Source organism: Vicugna pacos, chromosome 35 (assembly GCF_048564905.1).
Source record: "Vicugna pacos chromosome 35, VicPac4, whole genome shotgun sequence".
NCBI classification, from domain to species: Eukaryota; Metazoa; Chordata; class Mammalia; order Artiodactyla; family Camelidae; genus Vicugna; species Vicugna pacos.
The window spans coordinates 31,538,575-31,561,693 of NC_133021.1; the positions used below are offsets into that span (position 1 = coordinate 31,538,575).

Genomic DNA, 23,119 nt, shown 5'->3' on the forward strand with positions numbered 1-23,119 from the left:
CGGGCTTTTGGACACTCTCAAAGGGCTCCGACCTTAGCGCAGGGAAAGACAGACCCTCGTCTAAGACACGACACAAGAGGAAGGGGAAGCACTCAAGAACTCTCTCAAGGAACATAATCTCCGTGCCTTCTTTGATAGTCTGATTGCAAAGGGCCTTGGATGGTCATCTAAAATTCCCATTTTGTGATTTTCTATGGTTCTTCATTTGAGGCCTAGAAGTACCTTTCTGGGACCAAGGGCATGAGACCCAATGACCCTTATTCAGTTATCTTGACATAAAATGCTTGGTGACGCGTAGAGAAATATGATTTTAGTCCCACGTTGGCAGCCTTGACACTTGCATTGGCAGCTAGGAACACCCAGAGGCGGAGGGTGCAGGTTACTCAACGAGAAGTAGAGGTCTGGTTTCGGCAGGTCTTCTCCTCAAGTCTGCTCTCACCTACCTGAAGTTCACCGACCTTCTCTTCTCTGTTCACATCGTACATCACCACCAGCTCTCCGTCTACCGCCGTCTCAGAGCAGTCGGGGCATTTTCTTTGTTGTGCTACCGTGGGCTTGAAGGTGACGTGTGCCTGGAAAGAAGAGTGGTGTGTGCGCGGGTCTCAGCCTCCCTCCCTCTCCAGGTGCCGGGCTGATGGCCGAGCCTTCTCACACACGCAGGAGAAGAGGTGTGGCCCCACGGCCCGGGGCCATTCAGCCCCTTCACTGATGGGGGCCCACCCAAGGGGTGCGAGTGGCGACTAACAGCCCAAGGTGCTGCTGGCCGGGTTTCAGTCCTTCATAAGAGAGTCAAAGAATTCCTCCCTCCCCCCCACGGTAGAAACGGCTACCAGCTCTAGAAAGAGTTGGTGAAAGGGTCTTGAGAGGACTCCGATCTTTCCGAAGGTGGTTATTATTGGCCATTAAGGGAGAGAGAATTAAGCTGAGCATCTCTTGCTGAGACGAATAAAAATCCACTCTGTATTATGTGAGAGCTGTCTTTTAGCTACTGCTCAAGCGGGTGACTTGGAGGAAATGAAGCTCCAAAGTGGACGGCCACTGGTCAAAATGCAATGGAACGATCGGTAGTTGTAGCCTGTACACCCCGTGGAAGACCCTAGACTTTGCTCAAGGGTCCCTGTTCCTTCCTATAGTCGCCTCAGCTCAGCACCTGGTCACTTTTCTATCCCCCAGAGAAGCAGCAGAACCCACGAGCCCGTGGCCACTTCAACTCTGTGACATGCAACGCTCATAGTACCTTCTGCTGTCCCTTAGATACGACCGGAACTCCATCAAAATGCCCATCAAAGGTGTCCAGAACATGAAGAAATCTCAGTCCCTGAGGCTCAATGATCCGCACATCTACCTAGAGGTGGGAAAGAAAATGACTCAAAGCATTAAAACATCTTTCAAGGGGTTTTGAACAAGAGGTACAACGACTAAGTCCTCCACTCTTCTTCTCATCTTTGAGATTTCTCAAAGAAGACCCAACATGGGTTCACGATCACTTCTGCACGCCCTTTACATTCTGTGGGATATGATGCATCTCACCATGGAGGCCAAAGACCCTCTGGGCAAATCAGTCCTCCCCTTCAATGTCTTCACTTCTCTGGGATTTAATTCCTTTTATTCTATTCTATTCTAACCTATCCTATCCTATTCATTTGTATTTATAAGAATGGAATGAAAATTTTACCATGATCCATTCATCTCCTTCCACCTTCTCCATCTATGAGCAATTCACAACCTACCTGCTTCACCTCCTAGCTGCCAAATGGAGAGTAGGTTGAATTGTGCACTTCCCTGGGTTTCTTCCAGATCTGTCGTACACAGATGTTCATGTGATGTCACATGTCGAGCCAAGAAAAGTGAAGCTTAGTTCTTACGGCAAGAGGTGACAATTACAGCAAAGGCGAGTTCAAAATGGTAGACAGTGCGATGCCCCAGGCATTGCTCTCCTGAGGTGATGATAGTTGGGGTGCCACGTGGGGAACGTGGTGCAGAGGAAGACCACTGACTCAGCATTCACTGAGCTCCAACGACTTGCCAGCTATTTCCACAAGCTCGTCTCACTTATAACCAAGGCATGTACGTGTGCTGAGTACCTTTTTCACAGATGGGAAAACTGAGACTCAGGATAACCTGACACATGTCAGAAGGCGAGGGTAATGGGTTGAATGGTGGCCCCCCTAAAAAATGTATGTCTAGATCAAATCCCTGCAACCTGTGGCCGCTACCTGATTTGGAAAAAGGGTCTTTGCAAATGCGATAAAGGACCTAGAGATGAGATCAACCTGTACTGCCCAGGGGGCCCTAAATCCAGTGACAAGTGTTCTTACAGGAGCAAGACAGAGAGAGACTTGAGACACTCAGGGGAGGAGGTGACGTGACCGGAGAGGCAGCGATTGGAGTGAAGTGGCCACGAGGCCACACATCAAGGAATGCTAGCAGCTTGCAGACACCAGAAGCAGCAAAAAACACTCTTCCCGAGAGCTTTCAGGACCGTGGCCCTGCCAGGTCCTTGCTTTCAGATTTCTTTCCTCTAGAGCCGCGAGAGGACACATTACTGCTGTTTTAAGCCACGCAGTGTGTGTGGTCCTTTGTCACCGCAGCCACGGGAGACCGAGACAGCTAAGAAGGAGAGGAGCCAGCATTGAAATCAGTAGAGAAGGGGTCTGGTTGACTCCAAACCCATAGTCTTTTCTGCACACCGCCCTGTCCTGCAGCGTTGAGTGGCATCGAACACCACAAAGAGTGGAGACAGACAGAGTACAGACTGGGGACAGGGGCCCCATGAGGGTGGCGTCACCGCACGCTCTGCACAAGATGCTCACCTGCATGTGTTTGGCCAGCCGTCCCGGGTGCAGGGGGAGCCTGTGTTCATAGGAGCCCAGCTTCCTCCACTTCACTTCCTGGTAATGAAGCTCAAACTGCACCTCTGATCCGGGGAGGACGTTCACTTCGGTTTTGAAGTTCTCCATGTCAAGAGCTCTGCTCCTAAAGATGTGAACCCCACGCCCCCCGTAAGTCATCACATGCAGAATCTATGCAGAGGGTGACGGGACCTCCCTGGGCTGTCAACCTGCTCAGAGGTGACTGCAGCTTCTAGGCAACTTTCATTCCACCAACCTGGAATTTCTCTCTCCTCCCCTACCTGATCTTTTTCTTCCAGAGCTTCTTACAGATTTGGGGGTCACCTGCAAAGAGCTACCAGTTATTGACCCCCTACTATGTGCCAGGAACTTGACACAGATCATTTCTATTACAGCAGCTCTGCAGGATGGATACCAATACCCTCATCCATCAGATGGTAAGCGACGTGGCTCACGAAGGGTAAGGAATCTTCTCTAGACCACGCAGCGAGTCGACTGTAAGGGCAGGACTCAAACCCAAGTTTAATCGACTCCAAAGACAGCTCGCATTTCTTCTACTGCTTGTGAGACTCATTCTAAGGGTTCTTTATATTTTTGAACGTCTTCAGAAAGAAGACATCTACTGTTTCATCAAATTGAATATGTATTTCCAGCATTAGGCCAGTTATGATTTCCAGCATGAAACCAGCATTATTCGTTATTTCCAGCATGAGGCCAGCATTAGTCCCACACACACCAAGTCCAATGTGATCGTCAATCTTGAGGTGTTGATGGTTTTAAAGAGAAAACTATCTGAGCACTGGGATAAACAATGAGTGACTTTTTAAAAAAAATTAAATGGCTAAATAAGCAAGGTGAGACTGCACAGCCAGCTCATCTGGGATCAGGGAAATACCGTGATGAGCTTGGGATACTGGACAGCTGGAGAAAAAGACACACGGAGCTTAGGAGTAGCACGTGCGGTGAGAGGCTGAGTTATCTAGGGGGCCGGCTGGCGCGTGGGCTCCTTCTCTGTCATATCTGCAGTACCTGGAAGAGTCTCTGCTACAAACACATCTCTGTGGACTGAAGAAGTAATACGTGGGTGGATGCTGTGGTCAAGGCGACGAGTACAGAAGGCAAAACGATACTTCAAGATTAAAGACCTGAGGAACCTGGGTCCATGCTGGGGGTGTCCCCTCGGCCTGGGCTAACCTGTCCTCTCTCCTGGCTGAAGTCTGCTCATCTCTCCGGGCTCAGCGCAAGCATCAGCTCTTCTGTGACGACGTTCTGGACCCCCAGATGGAATTGTTCCTTTGGTCCTTGGGACCCCTGAAGGGTTTGGCACCCTCTCTACATTAGTGCATTGCACCATTATACCACCCCCTTGTATATTATATATACTATAGTCAGCTATAGGTTACATATATTATAGTCACCTATGTGTTTTACACATTACAGTCATTTATATGTTATATATACGATAGTCACCTGTATGTTATATATATTATGGCCACTTATATATATTAGTCACCTATATCACCTATATAATATATAGTCACCTATATGTTATTTACATTATAGTCTCCTATGTTATACTAGTCATTTATATGTTATATATGATAGTCACTTATATATTATATATTATAGTCACTTCTATGTTATCTACATGACAGCCACCTGTATGTTATATATACGACCTGTGTGTTACATATAAGACAGTCACCTCTATGTTATATATGAGACAGTCACCTATATGTTATAGATAAGATAGTCACCTGTCCACTACATACATGAAGTCACCTGTATGTTACATACATGAAGTCACATGTATGTTACACATAAGAAGTCACCTGTGTGTTACACACATGACAATCATCTATACAATGCAGGCTCTGAGCTGTCTCCCCACTGGCCTGACAGTGTTCGTTGTGGTGTCACTGTCACCTCTGACAGAACGGGGTGCAGTGTTGACATTCAATGCATTTTTTGAATGAATGAACACATGAACGAAATGGAAGGAAACTCAGCTGAAGGGAACTTTGGGATGCAGAGGAGGAATAGGAAGGAAGACACATGTAGGCTCTGGGAGGAGATTAGATACGCAGTGAGGACCGGTGAACACTCCTTTGACACTTCCTGTGGAGAGGCTGCCTCTTTGAGGGTGGTCTGCCATTCCCGGTGTCTTAGTTAAGACTATAAGGGGTAAAAAAAAGTAAACAGAATCTACACTGAGCAACTGATGCTGGAAAGGGTGCCGCCCCATAAAAATAAGGCAGAAAAAAAAATCATTACAGCAAATTCCAAACCCTTCTCTCTGCAGAGGTGGGCAGTGCTGGGCCCGGGTCGGCAGAGGATCCGCACGGCCTCTGTGTGCTCTGCTGGCAGCCACGTTTAGCCACAGAGCGCCCTCCACGTGCACGCCGCGCTGCCTGGGGGGCGGCTGTGAGAGCACCCGCAGCTCAGGTGCTGCAGGAGGCCTTGGGAAACCGGCGATTCCCCGTTCTCCCACCTGCGACCAGGTTCTGCGCTTGCTGGAGGCTGGCCCGCCGTGGAGGGGATGGGGCTGAGGCGGGCAGCAGTGGGAGAGGAGCCCGGCTGTGCGGACCCCCCCTTACCTCAGCAGTCCTGCACTTTTGCCTTGTGCTCTCGCCTGTGAGTAGAGGGCTCGGCCCGCAGATTTCTCCCTAATGGAGCTGGTAAACGTCATGCCGTTCACAGTCCTGAAAATGACAGAGGGCCCATGCTTGGTCCAAATGGTAGTCTTAGCACCACAAGCAAACATCAGTGGTGTGGCCATTGTGGAAAGCAGTACAGAGATTCCTTAAAAATCTGAAAATAGCTTTACCCTATGATCCAGCCGTCCCACGCCCGGGCACATACCCAGTAGGTGACTCTGCGCGGCTCCACATGCACTTGTGTGTGGTTCCCCCTAAGCCAGGGCAGCGCCATGTATTTTTCTCTCCCCAAGTAAGTGGGAGGTTGTTACCATAGAGACAGGCTGAAGTTGACTTTAATTTATTAGAGAAGAAAAGCAAATCCTTCACAAATTCTGTTCCTTTGAACAGAAACAAATGCCAGGGACCCATGCACATGATGATTCTTCTTTTCCTTAAATGGAGGCACTGGGGATTGAACCCAGGACCTCGTGCCTGCTAAGCACATGCTCTACGACTGAGCTACACCCCTCCCCCGCAAGATGGCTCTTGATACGCAGTGGGTCCACAGCTCTGAAAGTGAGAACCCTTGGAGCAGTTGACCATCATGGTCCCTTCAAGGTATGAGGGGCTTAATTCTGTGAGTAGAGCATATCCAGCTTCTGGTTCTACAGAGGAGTTACTCACATGGAGAAGTTGGAGATGAAGGCTCCTTTGGGAATCTGAACATCAAACACGACACTCTGAGGCTGTGGGGAGTGGTTCACCACTTTGGCCTGGATGACGGTGTTGGCCATCCGAGAAGTAATAGTAGACTGGACTTTATAGCTAGAAAGGGTGACTTGATCCACATCACCCTGTAATTGGCAAGAAAATACAACTGTACTCGAAAGAAAATTACACAGAGCCTCACTATGTATTTGGTGTTAACAGCGGTCCGTGTTATTACAAACAGTTCTAAGGCATTGGTCAGCACACAACTCAGGTGTTATTAAGCATCCTCCTAACTTTTGGGAAGACCCCGCAGGCAGAAGTCTGCCTCTGTTGTGAGATATCCTGAGATGTCTTTCAGCTCTGTAAGTCTATAAATCATGATTTGAAAAATTAGAATACAAGGGGGAAAAATGGTTCTGGGGAGGCAAGATCGGATTACGTAAGTGCAGGAAATAACTTCAAAATGCCGCAGCAGAGGAAAGGAAAGGATGCGGGGTTACAGTGTTGGAAGGGGACCTGGGCTGTATCTTCAGAGTGGGGCACTGCCTGGGGCACGGTGGGGTGGTCCCCAAAGTCCCAAACTGGGACCTACTTTCTTCAATCTTATCTATTGTAATTTCATCTTCTCCCAGTCCTCTTCTCCTTCCCAAATTAAAACAAAATATGAGGGGGTGGGAGTATAGCTCAGTGGTAGAGCGTATGCTTAGCATGCACAAGGTCCTGGGTTCAATCTCCAGTACCTCTATTAAAAAAAAATCTAAAAACAAAATACGGGAATTCTCACGGGTTTGAGCTACAGTCCGACACTCTGGAACTCCTTCCTCGGTCCCTCTCTACTGATTTAAGGCAGCTCCAGTATCCATGTGCTCAAAGACAAAGTACTACTAAAAACACGCATCTTTTGGGAGGTGCCTCTAGAGGGTAAGATTCTTCAAGATTCTGGCAATTACACGACCCACTAGGTTTTACTTTTTCCTCTGAAAGGTTTGGTTTATTTCCATACTGGGTGTCCTTTCCCCAGACTTTGTCATCCAAGAGTAAACCTTTCAACTTGTTAACATGCACTGGGGATTGAACCCAGGACATTGTGCACGCCAAGCACACACTCTCCTGCTGAGCTGTACCCACCACGCCTTTAAGGGGTCCTATTTTAAATCAGAACTGTTACACTGGAGTAAATACACATGCTTGGATGAAACCTACGCTGTCTGGCAAAACTTGAGAAAATGAAGAGGAGGGCCCTTTCCAGCTCGTGGGGACATCGCTCCCGCTGTGCGCACACTGCACTCTGTCATGCTGAATTTTAGGCACGCTTCCAAACAGAATTGGGCAAGGGGGCTGTTTCGTAAGGCAGGTAAATGCTCTCAGTGATGAAGATGAAGGAGGCCACTGTATCGATTTCTCAATAATAGGTAACAGAAAAGTCATTCAAACATCAATTTTTAACAAAATCAAAGTCAACTTACCACCATTTCTCCAGGTTCTCCAGAAACACTTCTCTGTGAAAGGAAATTGGAGAATCAGTCTTCAAAAGTGCATTGCTTATTACCTTGAGGGAAAAAACTGCTTTCTCTCAGTCAAAAAAGATTTTTTTTCTTCCATACTGAGCAGTAAACTCATTTACTGGAGCCAAGACCTAAATATCAAATAGTCCTGAATACTACTTTCTGGCTTGTTTCTGTGAACAGATGTCTCAGCCCCTTTGCAGTGGCATGTCCATCATCCTTTGATTCAATGCTTAAATATGAGCTTTTAATTTTTTTGGAAGTGGGAGGGGAGTAATTAGGTTATTTATTTATTTTTTTACTGGAGGTACTGGGGATTGAACCCAGGACCTTGTGTATGCTAAGCACGTGCTGTACCACTGAGCTGTACCCACCCACCTCAAAACAAGTATTTTTACGGATGGGGGTTATAGCTCAGTGGTAAAGCGTGTGCTTGGCATGGGTTCTGGGTTCAATCAATCCCCAGTGCCTTTGTTAAGGGGAAAAAAATTTTTTTAATTAAAAAAACCCAAATTTTTAAATAGGGTGATTTAATTTAATTTAATTTTTTAGGAGGGAGGAAATTAGGTTTACTTATGTATTTAATTTTAGAGGAGGTGTTGGGGATTGAACCCAGGACCTTGTGCATGCTAAGCATGCCCTCTACCACTTGAGCTATACCCTCCCTCCAAAACCAAATGTTTTTAAATGAAAATACTCAACCAAACTCATGCTGAGTGGCATATATCACCTTTGTTCTACTTGACTGAGTGTTTTCATAGCAGCAAGACAGTGGGAACGCACGTCTGTTTCTTTCATTAGATGAAGCTACGTGGGGACAGAGACGTGAACGAATCTCCTCGTTGGTGTAGCCCCGAGGCAGGTGCGGTGACGGCAGGTGGAAAATTCTGTACTCTAACCCCTGTGCTCTGGAATTAGCCACATGAATGACTGTCCTGGGGGCATGGAAAGCTGACTGCCTTTTGAGTGATGGGTGGACATTTAATGTCTGATGGACTTTTAAAGAATAATGCAAGAATTGGTTATAAGCTTAGCTTGTCTGATTTGGGGTGAACTGAAATGTTAGGGGGTGTTTTGCACCCTAGTGAGGCCAGCAGTTGCCTCCTTTTGGGCTTTTTAAATGCCGTTCTCAACGACTAAGTTTCCTCTTTCAGCGGGAGACCCTGACATGAGGGCTTGCCGATTGGGTTTTAACATCATCAGTCCACAAAACACATGGACTTGTAGCAGGTCAAATTCATCCCCACATAAAACATGTCATAGGTCAGCTTAGCGTTGCTTCCACAAATACCTCTTTTTTTTTTTTTTAGCACATGGGCTCTACGTGGGAGAAGCCCCCTAGAGAACTCATCTCTGTGAGTTAGAAGATTTTGTCTGTGATGCTGCTGGTCTCTGGGATGCAGCTACCAGCGCAGCCTGGTCCCCTGTGTTCTGTGAGCTACTCCCCAGACAGTAGTGACCAGCGGGGGAGGATATACGCCTGTAGTAAGAGGCGTCTGCCACCGCTGGGGTGAGAAATGTCCTCCTAAGGAGTAATTCCTCCCTACAAGGCAGTAAAACCATCCCATAATCTTAAACTTCGAAGAAAACACGTAGCCATGTGTTCTTTAAGGGACCAAGGTGACCCTTACAGTGTGGAGGCTAACAGACAGCTGCGTGGAGGTTTCACTTTATTTCACCTTGACCGTGATTCCCCCTGGATGTAATGCCATTGCACTAAGATACAAGCTCTTGAGAAAATCTAGCAAAATGCATCTCAGTCCTTTTCTTCTGTCTTCAGTCATGATCTCGTTGACTTAGTTTCCCTTTTGGAACCGATGTACCTGAACTTACTGTACCTGATGCCGACGGGTTTCCAGCGCAACTTGAAATTCGCCTGGGGCCACTTCCACAAGCTCTCCATACTCTGCAAACTTAAAAAAGAATTTAGGATGTTTACTTCGATTAACAAAAAAGAAGCAGTTGCTGACAGGTATACCGTATTCAATGTATGATTTTGTCTGATTTTTCCATATCTCTGGGCAAACTCATTTTTTAATATGATGATTTCTTTAATATATTTGTTTGCTAGTTATGTCTCAGAGGTGAGGAAACGGAAGTTAATATCTTCAAATTTGTTGCATGCAGGAGTTCATTTTTGAGTTTGCCTAAAGACAGTTAGGCATCCAGTTAACAGGTACAGGGGTTACAGAAACCCAGGGACCAAGCAGGTGCGGGGTGAGCACGGGGTAGATCTTGGGGGCCTCGGCGGTGTCTAAGCAGACAAACGCGAACCTTTACCCATCCAGTTACAATTGTTGATTCAGAAGGGAATACCAGTTAGTGCCTGAAAAAGCACAAACACATTTGGATGTCTTGGCTTCAATTCCTGGCTCCGCCAAGGAGATTTCCAACACACTCTGGTGGTTTTTAAAGTGTCGGAAAATACGATAGTTTCTAAGCAGACAGAGCAATTTTTTTTCCCTTGCAAATATGCCATCCTGCTCTTTGGCATTTTTGTAGGCAATCCACGCTGCATCACAAGCTGCTGCGTCTCCCAGGATATTCCCATAACACAGGCTGCTCCTCCGGCAGCAAAATAGCTCTTGTGTGATTTTCAGGATGACTCAATTCAAGACTCTCGTTACCCTGAGGAGGCCCAAGGGTCTGAAGCAGTGACCTCGAGCTCCCAGGGAGTAACTCCTGCACTCTGCCAGCCCACTTGCCCAATCTCCCTCCTTTAAAAAAAAATTTGCATTCTTTTTTATTGAAGTCAAGTCAGTTTACAACGTTGTGTCAATTTCTGGTGCACAGCACAATGTCCCAGTCATACATATACAGACATACACTCGTTGTCATATTCTTTTTCATTAAAGGTTATCACAAGATATTGAATATAGTTCCTTGTGTTATACAGTATAAACTTGTTGTTTATCTATTTGATATACAGTAGTTAGCATCTGCAAATCTCGAACTCCCAATTTATCCCTTTCCAACCCCGCTACCCTCCCTTTAACAGAGATGTTTAAAGTGCCCTTAATTTGGAAATCATTGTTCACTTAGGTGTGAAAAACAACAGTGCTTTGAAAATGGCTTTTCCTGCACTCTTGTAAGTTCATAACAATAGCCGTGCAGCTAGTGATTATGAGTCCCTCCTGGGGCTTGCACTGTGCTAGGTAGTTTACATATGTCACTTGATTCTTGCAGCAAAACTTTTTGGGTTAGTTCAATTATTATCCCCATTCTTCAGATAAGGAGGGACTGGCTGTCCTCCATACCTGCCACCCTACGGGGCCAGACCATGGATTTGATTCTCATGCAGAATCCATTAATGCTTTAAAGTATAAATACATGTTCCAGTAACTATAACAATGAGCACTTCTTTCTGGGGGAGGGAAGGTAATTAGGTGTGTTTATATTTTAATGGAGATACTGGGGGCCCCAGGGACCCCAGGACCCTGAGCCAACCCCCTCCCACCGTTAACAGTGAACACTTCTACTCAGATGAATTTTATCACGAATGTACAAGCAACAGGCAATTTACTAAGTGAACGTACAGGTCTGATGGCAAGGAGTCTTCAGGAAGTACTTACTTCTGAAAGTCCATTGGTGGGGATTTCGAAGCCTCGTGCTTCAGAGAGAAGGAACCAGACCAGGAAGCACGTGAGTCCCTTCATGGTGCCGGGCGGCCGCGCCCAGCGCTCCCGGGCAGGGTCTGGGGAGAATCCCACCGCTCACTGACCCACGTTCGGGGGACAGAGCCGGACAGCTGGCTTTTAAAAAGCAGAAAAGAGAAGACAAGAGCTCTCAAACTTTGTTCCAAAACCAGACAAATATTTGTCCTGGAGTTCAAACTGAAGCTGCAGGGGTGGATCAGACGCCCAGAGGTTATTCAAACAGCAGACCCGGAGGCATCACCGGGCGGTGAGAGCAAGTCCGGGGCGGATGGGTGGGCCATGCTTTCTTCGTACCTCCCCCCCGCCCCCACTTTGGCTGATTCCTGTTCATCTGAAAATCAGAGAGACCTAAAGATCAGTGCCACCCGCTCTGAAAGACCAGGTGAGGAACTTTACTGAGAGATCGAGTCAGAGAGAGAAAAGCTAAAGTTGACAAGTCGCTGGGAACAACATCCTTTGGTTTCAGTGAAAACAGGAGGAATTTAGGAAAAGTGGGAGAAAAAAAAACCCCATGGTTTTCGGCTCAAAGCGTTTGTTGGCAGAGTTTTCCCCTCTCCCTTTGATAACTGAGAAGCCTATTCTATAAAAGAACTGGGCAAGCAGCAGGTGTGGGGTGGTCAGCCTCACTTAGGTCAGTGGAAGATCAATTCTCTCCAGTCCCAGAATCAGGAAAAGCCCAGCCTCGCCCCCACTTACCGTTCGTGGTCGTGAATCCTAATTACAATGTCAAAGGATTCATTGAGCCCTCCCTGATGTCAGGCAATTTTACTTGCATGGACTTTCATTCTTTTTTTTTTTAACTATAAAAGGGCCACACGAGGTGCATACTACGTTTATCTTCATTCGCCATCAAGGAGGATAAGGTTAAGTAACTGATTTCCCATCTCGCAGGTGGCAAGTGGAGACTCCCTTCAAGGTCAGCCTGATATCAAAGCCTTTGCACCCAGTGACCACGTCCAGGAGAGGAAACCAGTGGTCCATCTCTGGGATGGTGTAACAGGTGTGAATTCAGACCAGTTTATACCTGCAGTCTCCACGCTGGGCGACCAGTCTACCTGGCAAGACTTTTCCTTGAGCCTCAACTCCAGACACCTGCTTGCACTGGGTCGTGCTGTGGACCCAGTGTGGTCAGCTCTCTGGCAGTCTCCTTCCCCAGGATGGAGCTGTGGCCTCCTGCCCGAGGTTCCCTGGTCTGGGAGCTGGTCAAGGACCTGTGGCTGAAACCTCTACCCTCTAAAGGTTCACTCACACAGGGGAACTTGCACCCGCATGAAAACAAGAAGTCTGCTATGACCTTTGAAGCCTGGTGATGTAAGGCTGTTTCCACCAGATCCATGCTGTCTAAGCCAGTTTCCCTGCATCTTAGACACTCGGTGTGAGGTCCACACTGACCCCAGGACAAATAGGTCAGTTCTCTGAAACTGCCTTCTGATTTTGTTTAAAGGGAAATCGTTTTAAGTTTATCCCCAAAATAACGCAAGTGAAAAGAGAAAAGCAAAAACAACGCCAAAAAAGATAAACTGACATATTAAAATATTCAGGATGATCTTTTAAAAACCGCAATTTTGTTACATCTAAGCACATACCCAAAATAGTGTTGGTTCAAATGTAGTATAAGATGCAAATAGATTAAATTTGTCTGTAAGATTATGATGATTTTTAAAAAATGCTCGACCATACGCTTTCTCTAAGAATCACACTTTATCTCTAAGAGAAAAAAAAAAGACTGAATGTTGAGCATTAAAATCTATCTCATTTATTCCAAAACTTGGAAACGGCAGTTACGAGGATGGAATCAGGTTAAAAGAGATGCCATAGCCAATCACAATAAAAAGAAAGTCAGGAGAGAGAATTAAATCTAAGACTATGAACTGTGTGCCCACTGTTGTGAAGTACCTCTCCAGAACTTGTTCATCTTGCAAAACTAAAACCCTGTCCTCACTGAACAGTAACTCCCCTCTCTTCCTCCCCAGAAACCATTACTCTCCTTTCGACTTTCTGTGTCTGTGTGATTACTTTAGACACCTCACGTACGTGGAACTACATGTGTCCTTTTGTGATTGGCTTATTTCACTTCGCATCATGTCCTCACAGTTTAGCCCTGCTGCAGCCTGTGTCAGGATTTCCTTCTTTTTTTTTTTTTTTCTAAAGGCTGAATGTAACAGCCTGTGGTTATGTATATACCACACTTCACCCATTCATCCTGCCATGGACACTTAGGTTGCTTCCACTAAGCGTGTATGTTTTTAAAGTTTTCTCTGGAATCTTTCATAATTAAACAATTAAAAAGAAATCCAAAAAGCAAAAAAAAATCAGTTTCAAATCAGTTAAAATTATTCTCAGCAACGAATAACGGTAAACTTGGCGGAGTAAAGAAAATGCCTTGTTTGACATGCCCCCCCATTTTGTTTAAATAAAATAAAGATCTAAGCTAAACTGGTACATCTGTTAGTTGGTGGTAGAGCAGCGTTTGCTGCAAATGAAGGTGGCTTGGGGTCGGAGTGTCTATGATGATTTGGTTTTGTTACCCAAATGCTTGGTCTCAGCTACGAGTAAACGTGGTGAGCGTTTCTGGGGACATGCCAGCTGGTACCGATTGCATTTCCTCTCCCTTCCCACTTCCATTCCACTCATTCATTTTCTGCAACCTTAGCGATGTCTTCTAGAGGACTTCTTGGCTGCCGTTTCTGAATCCAGAATGCTCACACCACGGCTGAAGCAGCATCCGAGAGCAGCTCCGAAGCTGATACCCCTGCTCCCAAGTCCCTCCTCTCTTTCTCCAGAGGATCCAGCCAAGACTGATTTTCACGGTAGTCCAGGCTCTCAGCCAGCAACTCTCTTTTCAGCCTGGTCTCCCAAACTCCTTCAAGCACCTTACACACCTTGAAGCCAGACCATCTGTTCACCCTCAAACCTTTCAGTCAAGGGCTTTCCCCAACACAGTTCCCTCTGCCTGGAGTCGCCACCTTTTCCTCCAATGCTGATCTATGAAAATCCTGTCCATCTTTCCAAGCCCACCAACATTTGCAGATTCCTCTGGTGACATCCATCACTCGTGTCATTTGGGGGCAGAGCTGCAGATCCCTCTGGTGACATCCATCACTTGTGTCATTTAGGGGCAGAGCTGCAACCCACCACTCCAGCTCCACAGCAAGCTGGGTTAGAGGTCTTGCTAAACTTTCTCAGATGCAGAGACGGCACATCCCTTCACCCAACTCTCTTCATAGACAGCCCACCACGTGCCCGGCGCCCGGCGCCGCACTCAGCAGAGCCTTTGAACATAACTGGCACCTAAGTATTAACACCGACTTGAATGGATCAGTGTCGGGAGGGGGCCTGGGCACAAGAGTAGTAATCCTTTCCTCCCGTACACTGTACTTTTCAAAATATTTTCCTATCGTGTTATTTAGCTCTCAATATTCCAAATAACGACAATTAAGACCTTACAGCATGTTCTTCAAAGCTAAGCATGATTTCCAAAATCCGGGCCCCTTCCTTCGATCACTGCAGCTCCGGTGACTGCAATCTGATACTCGGAATGACCTCAGGACAAGTCAAACTAAGCGCAGCCAGGGTCACTCTCCTCTTTTTCTGCTGATAGCCTATCTGCAGGTTCCAAGGTCTTGGGAATAAAACACCACGTTTGATCTCTCTGGATGTTCAGAAGCACCAGGCTCCCGATCCGGGCAGGCGTGTATTCAGAGCCCTGGGCCCCGCACCTGGGGCCCCTCCACCAGCCTCTGGCCTGGGCAGCGGGAACTGGTGAACGAAAAGTAACCTCGGTTACCTACGCGCTCCCGATTCATAGCATGGAAATCAGCACCGCAAATGCCGCGAGAACATTCACGCTCACAGCCGTGAGGATCAGTAGGAAATCAAAGAGGGGAAAAAAATCAGTGTACTTTATAATGTTCAAATCAAAGAATAACTCACCTAGGGCTCAATGAGAATTCGCAGGAATATCAATGGACTTGAGATTCCTGGCTCTGAGTGTACATCATGGTGGCTTAGCTAACGGTGTGGTGAGAACTACTGCACGTTTATAAAACCCAGCTCTAGGTCTGTCATTGCGAAAGAGCAGGTTTTTAAGAATCCAAAGTCAAAGGTGAACTAACTTACAAACAGCTGTATCTGACTCTTATCAGCTTGTTTTAGTTCAGATGGGGCTCAAAATGGAGCAGGTCTGTTTCCTCCACAGATTTCCTTCCCTTCCCTTCACTTCCCTTTGCTCCCCTTCCTTCCTTCCTTCCTTCCTTCCTTCCTTCCTTCCTTCTTTCTTTCTTTCCTCCTTCCTTCCTTCCTTTTTTCATTGTTTTCTACACTGTATTCTTTCCTACTTCCCTTTTTAAAAAATCAAAGTCTAGTTGATCACCACTGGGTTACCTCAATTTCCAGAAAGGAAAACATTTAAACTCTATAAATTATAGGTTGGAGAGCTCGAAGCTGACTTTATTTTGGAAAAAATAGGTATGAATGAATGAAACTATTCAAAAGACGGTTTGAGAGCTCTTGAAAAGGACGCACTTTGGCAAAGTCGTGTGTGCGGGAAGAGGTCTGAGGACTGAGGCTCGCGAGAGTCTGTGGGACAGGCATCAAGGGGGAGGCACAGGGTGACGAGGAGCCCCCGTGGGGCTGCGGGCTGGGTGGGCCATCCTGGGCTCTGACTCCTAGGAGGGTGCGTGCACAGGAGGCAGGAGCCTGAAAACCACGGGAAGCTGAGAGAGTGCTGGGAAGACATCCTCAAGGGTCAGGAGGCAGGAGGAGCAATACTGTGTGTGCTGACGTTGGCTCGGGTCCAAACCAGAGATGTGGATCCAAGCCTAGTCAGGCAGTTAGAGGGGGACCAATTTGTCAGCAGAGCCAGGGGCTGGTCACACACACATAATAATCCATTAACATGCCGAATTCTTCCCCTTGATTTGTGAGCTTGTGAACGGCAAAGGGCAATTTACTGCCTAAAGGATCAGTGATTATGCAGTGCTCAACTGAACTAATTTCACTTCTTTTTAGCGCCGTGTTTCTAGACTGGAGACCCAGATACCTTACAGGCACGGATTGATTCTAATGTGCTCATCATGGATGAGGTGGAAAATGAGAAGGGAATGGGTGTTCAATTGCTTAATTACAGAATGCGTTGTCTGAACAAATCCAAGCAGGAAAGCTTTGATGAATAGATTGGTGTTAACTCTAAGGAGTGAATTTTGTGGTAATAAATGGCATTCTAAAACTCGTGGCCTTAAAAAACTAAAAACAGACTTACCATATGATCCAGCAATCCCACTCCTGGACATATATCTGGGGGAAACTCCAATTCAAAAAGATACAAGCACCCCAATGTTCACAGCAGCACTTTTACAACAGCCGAGACATGGAAGCAACCTGAACGCCCATCCACAGATGACTGGATAAAGAAGATGTGTTGTATGGAATGGAATGGACTTCCATTCACAACGGAATACTATTCAGCCATAAAAAAGAATGAAATAATGCCATTTGCAGCAACATGGATGGACCTACAGATGATCACACTAAGTGAAGTAAGTCAGACAGAGAAAGACAAATATCATATGATATCACTTATATGTGGAATCTTAAAAAAATAATACAAATGAACTTATTTACACAACAGAAACAGACCCATGGACATAGAAAACAAACTTATGGTTACCAAAGGGGAAAGGAGGGGAGGGATAAATTAGGAGCATGGGATTTGGAAGTCATAGTTCATCACCCAGAAGAAGGCACATGGCCAGGCTTTATTTCTGTGGGGCGGGGAACTGCAGTCTTTCCTGGTGCCTGGCAGTGGAAGGAAGCTGGGTTTTGGGGTAGAATAATGTCCACCCCCAGAGGAAAGCTAGAACTGAGACTGGGGTTCAGCAGGACAAAAAGCAGATATTACCATAAGAATCAGGCCTGGAATTTGCAGAAATCTGGGGAGTCCCTTGAACTTCCCACCAAGCGTGGACCAGCACGTTCAGACAGCACTGACATCGACAGAAAAGGAGAGTGGCTGACAAAAGTTGTCTATGAATCAGGAATCTGTACTTCCCATCATGCCCTGCACCCCTCCCTTAGGCAGGCACCCAGCCAGCAGCCCTTTGTGACTTTGCCGGGAGCCCCTTCACCTCCCTGTGAAGGAAATAAATCTTTGGGGTCAAATGCTCAGCATAGTAGTCTCTTCTAGGAAACACGGGAGTGGGGGTGGGGGGCAGGGATGTGTTTTCAGTAGGAAGACGTTGTACAGAATCAGGCAGAAGGAAGAAACAGTCTTGGAGAGTCTGGAAGAATGATTTCTGCTTTATTGGAAGTGTCTGTTTTTTTTTTTTTATTGTGATTCACAAGTCTATCCAAAGTGGCGCTGGGATGGTTCGGATCTGAAATGCCGAGTTAACTCATGGGAGATGTTTTATACGTGTCTCCACTAGATGGCGTAAGGTGCTCACCTATTTTTGATCCCCAGGCCCTTGGGCTAAACAGGGGATCAAGAACTTGAAAGTCAAACACTGAGCAGGCAGTGGGTGGATATGAACTCCCCTGTCATTCTGAAATAATAATAAGGCACTTTCCTGTCATGACACTGCATAAGCATTCACCAACTGTCACCAGAGCAACTATGCAACGTTCCTCTCCAAAAACATTTGCACCATTACCTGTTAAAAACTGTCGATTCTGACGTCCAATGCATAAAAGTCATGAATGCACAAGAGAGATTCAAGTCTAGGTATTATTCAGAAGTTGTACATATAAAACAGAAGATGTGGCTAATTTCTTACTAAACTCATCAGCCAATCAAGAAGTCAATTCACTGAATAGTCTCTATACGTGAGGCATGTTGTTCGCCTTTACAGGGCACTTGAGGCAGAACGGGGCAGCGGTTAAAGCGTGGTCTGGGGGGCCAGACAGTGCGCGTTGTACTCTTAGTTTCCATCACGTATTAGCTATAATAACGAACTTGAGAAAGCCACTTAACCTGTCTGTGCCTCGGCCTCCTTATCTGCGAAATGGGAATAACAACACCTGCTTCGCAGGGTTATGCGAGGAGTCTTTGCGAAGCTTTCTGAATATTGCTGGGACCGTAGGGCTGTACCAGGGTCAGTCCTCGCGTCATTGTTGTAACCTGATTCTTCACTTTACAAAGGAACTCACTGCACGGATCAGTGGAACAAAGTGATGGAGGGCTGATTAAGTGTAACTGGTGATGGTCCCTGCGGGAGGATCAAGGTCCTGTGAGAATGTGGAAGGTGTGGTTTCTGCCCCGAGGAATCTAGGAGTTTCACAGGAGAGGTGAGGTCACACAAGGAACTAAACCGCAGAGAAACCCAGGGGGAGACATCAGGGATCCTGATGGCCCGCAAAGGCGGACACGGCCTTTCAGTACAGCGCCCCGTGCTGGGGCGGGGCTCAGTGGGTGGGGGTAGGGGGAGCCTGCCTGAGGATCCGCCTGACCTTAGACTCTCAAACGGCCTCGCGCACAGGTCTGGGCTCCAGAGAAGGATGGAGTGACTGAGCACGCAGGCCGGCGGCAGAGCATCCCTGCAGAGGGTGTGCGCCTGGACCACCTCGCAGCCCAGGGGACGCCCGGCTGGTTTACTGGAGAGGCAGCAGGGAGCGGGGCCGGCAAGGCTGGGTCTGTTCTCAGCAGCCACCTCTCCTTCTTCCTGGCCATCAGGAGCCCAGTTTCACTCAAGGAGGCAACGTGTCCAGTTCCAGGGGGTGAGTCATGACTGCTCAGTACCTATCACGGTAGTCGGATGCGGCAGAGCCATCTGTGTGGCCTCCCCATCCCCCTTGGGATCCAGTTCCAGACAGCAGGACACAGGGGAAGGCGGGTGTATTAGTCAGCTCAGGCTGCTGTACCAAAACAACACAGACGGCGTGTCTTCAGTGACAGACATTTAGTTCTTACAGCACTGGAGGCTGGAAGACCAAGATCAAGGAGCGGGCTGATTCGGTTCCTGGTCTGGGCTGTCTTCTTGGCTTGCAGGCAGGCGTCTTCTCACTGTCCTCAAACGGTGCAGAGAGAAGTGGGGGGGAATCAGGTTTGTTTGCCTGTTTGTTTATAATGGAGGTACTGGGGATTGAACCCAGGACCGTGTACATGCCAGGCACATGCTCTACCACTGAGCTATACCCTCCCTCCTCCTCTTCTTCCTATAAGACACTATCATGGGAATGGCACTCTCATGACCTCATCCAATCCTCATCACCTCTCAAAGGCCTCATCTCCAAATACCATCACGTTGGGGTTTAGGGCTCCAACAAGCAAATTCTGAGGAATACAAACATTCAGTCCATAACACAGGTGATGACTGAGGACCAGTGGCCCCTCCCCTACCCCCAGCTCCCATTACTGATGGCTTGATGGAACTTGGGACCCAGCCAGCAGAGAGGAAAGAAGGCAAACAACACTAAATTGACTAAGAAAACAATAATACGATGGCTTTTTTGCTATACAGTAGATCCTTGTTGTTTATTTTATATACAGTAGTGTGTATATGTTAATCCCAAATTTCCAGTTTATAATATGATTTTTTAAAGACCCTATATGGGTGGTTTATCATGACTAGGCAAGAGTAAATATTCCACGCAGGAGAACAGGGACTCAGTATGAAGATAACCTTGAGATCCAGGGAAAAAGGATTGCCTATTTGGGTTCAGCGAGTCTGCACCTGTGAGATTCAAACCCACTGCATGTGTTACATAGACCAAAGGCTTTCTTCCTCGCCAGCCAGGCACCGAGGCCATGAGCACCGGGGAAAGAACGTGATGACAGCTCTGTTGTTAAGTCTTGATTTCACGGAGTGCGATGTATCTCTTGGCATCAACCACAAAACCCACATATTGTTTAGCTGTAGCCGAAACCCTTCCAAAGACACACCTGTGGCTTTCGGCGAACTTCTCTGGACCTCTCCCAACATCTGTCCGGAAAGGATCTGGCAGGTCTTGGGGGAGAAAACACACACTGTAGGTCACCTGCAGGTTTTGCTGGTTTCTCTGTCTTAAATGCCTCAGACATTCGTATGGGGCACTGAGGCAGGCGGAACTGACCCCCTGTCCCAGACGCGGCGCCAGCAGACCCTCTGTGCCATTTCAAGTCTTCTGTGGTCCCAGGTTAGGTCCCGGGAGACGAGGGCCCCTCGAACAACTTGTCCGATTTACAGCTGGTTGCTCCCTTTATGTGGCTGTATTCAGATCTCAGGTTTGAGAGATTCGCAGCTGTGTCTTTTGCTCATGTGAGAAGGTTAGACCACTTATATTTATCAAGTAAAAATGCATTTTTAGAAGTTCTATTAACATGAAAGTTTTGTTCAAAAAAGCAAAAAAAATTGTGTGTTCCAACTACTCACTTCATAGTATTGATAATGAGAGTGAATATGGGTCATTGAAATAGTCACGGGGGAGGGCAGAGCTCAGGGGTGGAGCGCGTGCTTAGCGTGCACAAAGTCCTGGGTTCAATCCCCAGCACTTCTACTAAAAATAAATAAATAAAAATAAATAAATAAAAAATAAATAACCCCCCAAAACAAAACAAAACAAAACAAAAAGCAAATGCAGTAATTAAAACACTATTTGTTTACTAAAAAAAAACAAAGAAGAAGAAATTGGAAAGCGGCGCTCTCAGCTTCCTCTTTCACAGATCTTCTCTCTGGGTAATACCCAATGTCTGTCAACGAGGTGAACAGTGGGTATAAGCAGGCTCCTGAGACACGTGGGTTCCTTAAAGTCGTGAAGCCAAAGCCGAAAGGAATCCATTTTCTCCCAAATCTTTTCAGTTAAAAGCAAAAGACAAAAAAACCAAGTTGTAAGAAACTATAGCAATGATGCAGCGTCGTCTGGGGTCCAAGAGAAGCACAAGGTCATCAAGGTAGGTGAACAGGTGAGAGCAAGGAGGTGAGAAAGGGCTGGCCCAGAATAGAACAATGGCTCACAGACACAGAAAGGATCGTGGGGCGAGGGAGGGCCTGGGGGGAGCCCAGAGGGTCGGAGAGGGCTCGAATCTCAGAGCAGCTGGATTTAGGAACAGGGGCCACCGGATGTAAATTCAAGGGAGAGGAAAAGAAACCAAGTGGACAGCCTGCCTTTCCCGCCTCAGTCTCTGCCCTGGCTACGCTGGCTGGGCCCACCCACTGGGGGACCAGCATAAAGCCTCTTACTCTAATGAGTCCGATTCTAAAATTTGGAACACTTGGTCCATCCTTAAGCTACTCAGAGGAGACATTTTCTAGCCAGAGCCAGTGCAGAGGGCCTCCCGGACCCGGTACGGCAGCTCCCCTTCGTTCTTGTACTGAGAACCCCCCTGCTGAGCCCTGAGTCTTGTCCAGCTTTGAGGTTCTAGGAGTTCGGTGGTCCCAGACTGCAGACTCTCTCTGGACCCATGCGTGGGCTCCTGAGCATATAACCGGAGAAAACTCTAATTCCAAAAGATTCATGCACCCCCGTGTTCATGGCAGCACTGTTTACAGTAGCCAAGACATGGAAGCAACCTAAATGTCCATCAACAGATACTTGGATAAAGAAGATATGGTATATACACACAATGGAATACTACTCAGTCACAAAAAGAAGGAAATAATGCCATTTGCAGTGATATGGATGGACTTAGAGATTATCACACTAAGTGAAGTAAGTCAGACAAAGACATCCTATGTGCAATCTAAAAAAATGGTACCAGTGAAATTACAGACATCGGGCACAAACGTACGGTTATCAAAGGGGAAAGATGGGAGGGATAAATTAGGAGTCTGGGATTAGCAGATACTAACTACTCTATATAAAAAACAGATAAACAACAAGGTCTGGAACTATTTTCAATACATAGTAATAACAAATAATGAAAAACAATATATATGTATAACTGAATCACTATGCTGTACACCAGAAACTAACACAACATTGTAAATCAACTGTACTTCAATAATAAAAAAAAAAAGACATACGTTTGCAGATACTTCAGCCCCTTTTGAGAGGGAAAGTTAATTTTTTTCATCCATGTTATAATCCTAATATAAATCATTGTCTATGCTCATGAAGAGTTTTGGAAAGCTTTCATTGGGTTTTATTGGTATGACAGCTACCTAGTTTTGAAAGACCATTCCTATGTGGTCACGCAGGTGCTCTGACATCACACAGAAGCCAAGGCTAGTACAGTTTGCAAATACTGAAAAGTTGAGAAACTCTCAAGTCACGTAACCAGAGAGCGGCCAAGGTCGAAATATAGCCCAGCCCTCCTCTGCTCCAGCACGGCCAACTCAGGCCCCCCAACCCCCAGGCCTCCTGTCTCCTCATTCCATCCCTCAAATGCTCCTTCATGCCAACCACACACTCAGCACAGTGCTACAAAATAGCGGACGATGCCTGTCCCAAGAAACTTCTGATTCATTTGGTCAAAAGAGCCATAGGACAAAAGTAATGATGCACCAGCACCCCGAGAGCAGGATTGGAGAGCCCACCAGACAAGGAAAATAAAACTCACTTCTCTTGACTGTCTGACCTCTGCAGGAAACAGCCAGGAGGAACTGGGGCAAAGAGCTGACTTAAGTTCAAAAACAGAGCTGAGTAGGAGAGGGGTGAGGGGAAGAGAAAGACGAAGACGGGGTCCCAGTTCTGTTGGAGGATTGATGCTGTAACAACCGTAGCTTTTACTGTCCCCTTTAAAATAACCTGGCTTTGTCCAAATTCAACTTTCAGTTCACAAGTAGGTCCTCCCCTTGGGCAGCGAGGGAGTGGGGGTGGGGAATAGGCAAATCTCGATTCCA

At 46.8% G+C, this 23,119-nt stretch overlaps 1 protein-coding gene and 1 non-coding gene across 2 annotated transcripts in view; both read right to left on the minus strand.

The window, feature by feature from the left end:
- ITIH2 (inter-alpha-trypsin inhibitor heavy chain 2) overlaps window positions 1–23,119 on the minus strand; it is a 40,712-nt gene that overhangs the window by 16,433 nt on the left and 1,160 nt on the right. Inside the window, exons 2-9 of the mRNA XM_006213131.4 lie at window positions 11,280–11,459; window positions 9,546–9,620; window positions 7,669–7,701; window positions 6,176–6,345; window positions 5,450–5,554; window positions 2,814–2,976; window positions 1,238–1,345; window positions 444–572 (exon numbers count right to left, since the gene is read on the minus strand). Coding sequence (XP_006213193.2) covers window positions 444–572; window positions 1,238–1,345; window positions 2,814–2,976; window positions 5,450–5,554; window positions 6,176–6,345; window positions 7,669–7,701; window positions 9,546–9,620; window positions 11,280–11,363 — 867 coding nt within the window. The 5' untranslated portion in view covers window positions 11,364–11,459. The remainder of the gene's footprint in view (window positions 1–443; window positions 573–1,237; window positions 1,346–2,813; window positions 2,977–5,449; window positions 5,555–6,175; window positions 6,346–7,668; window positions 7,702–9,545; window positions 9,621–11,279; window positions 11,460–23,119) is intronic.
- On the minus strand, window positions 19,427–19,499 carry TRNAA-GGC (transfer RNA alanine (anticodon GGC)). Its single transcript has one exon. It is a non-coding gene; the product is annotated as a tRNA-Ala (tRNA).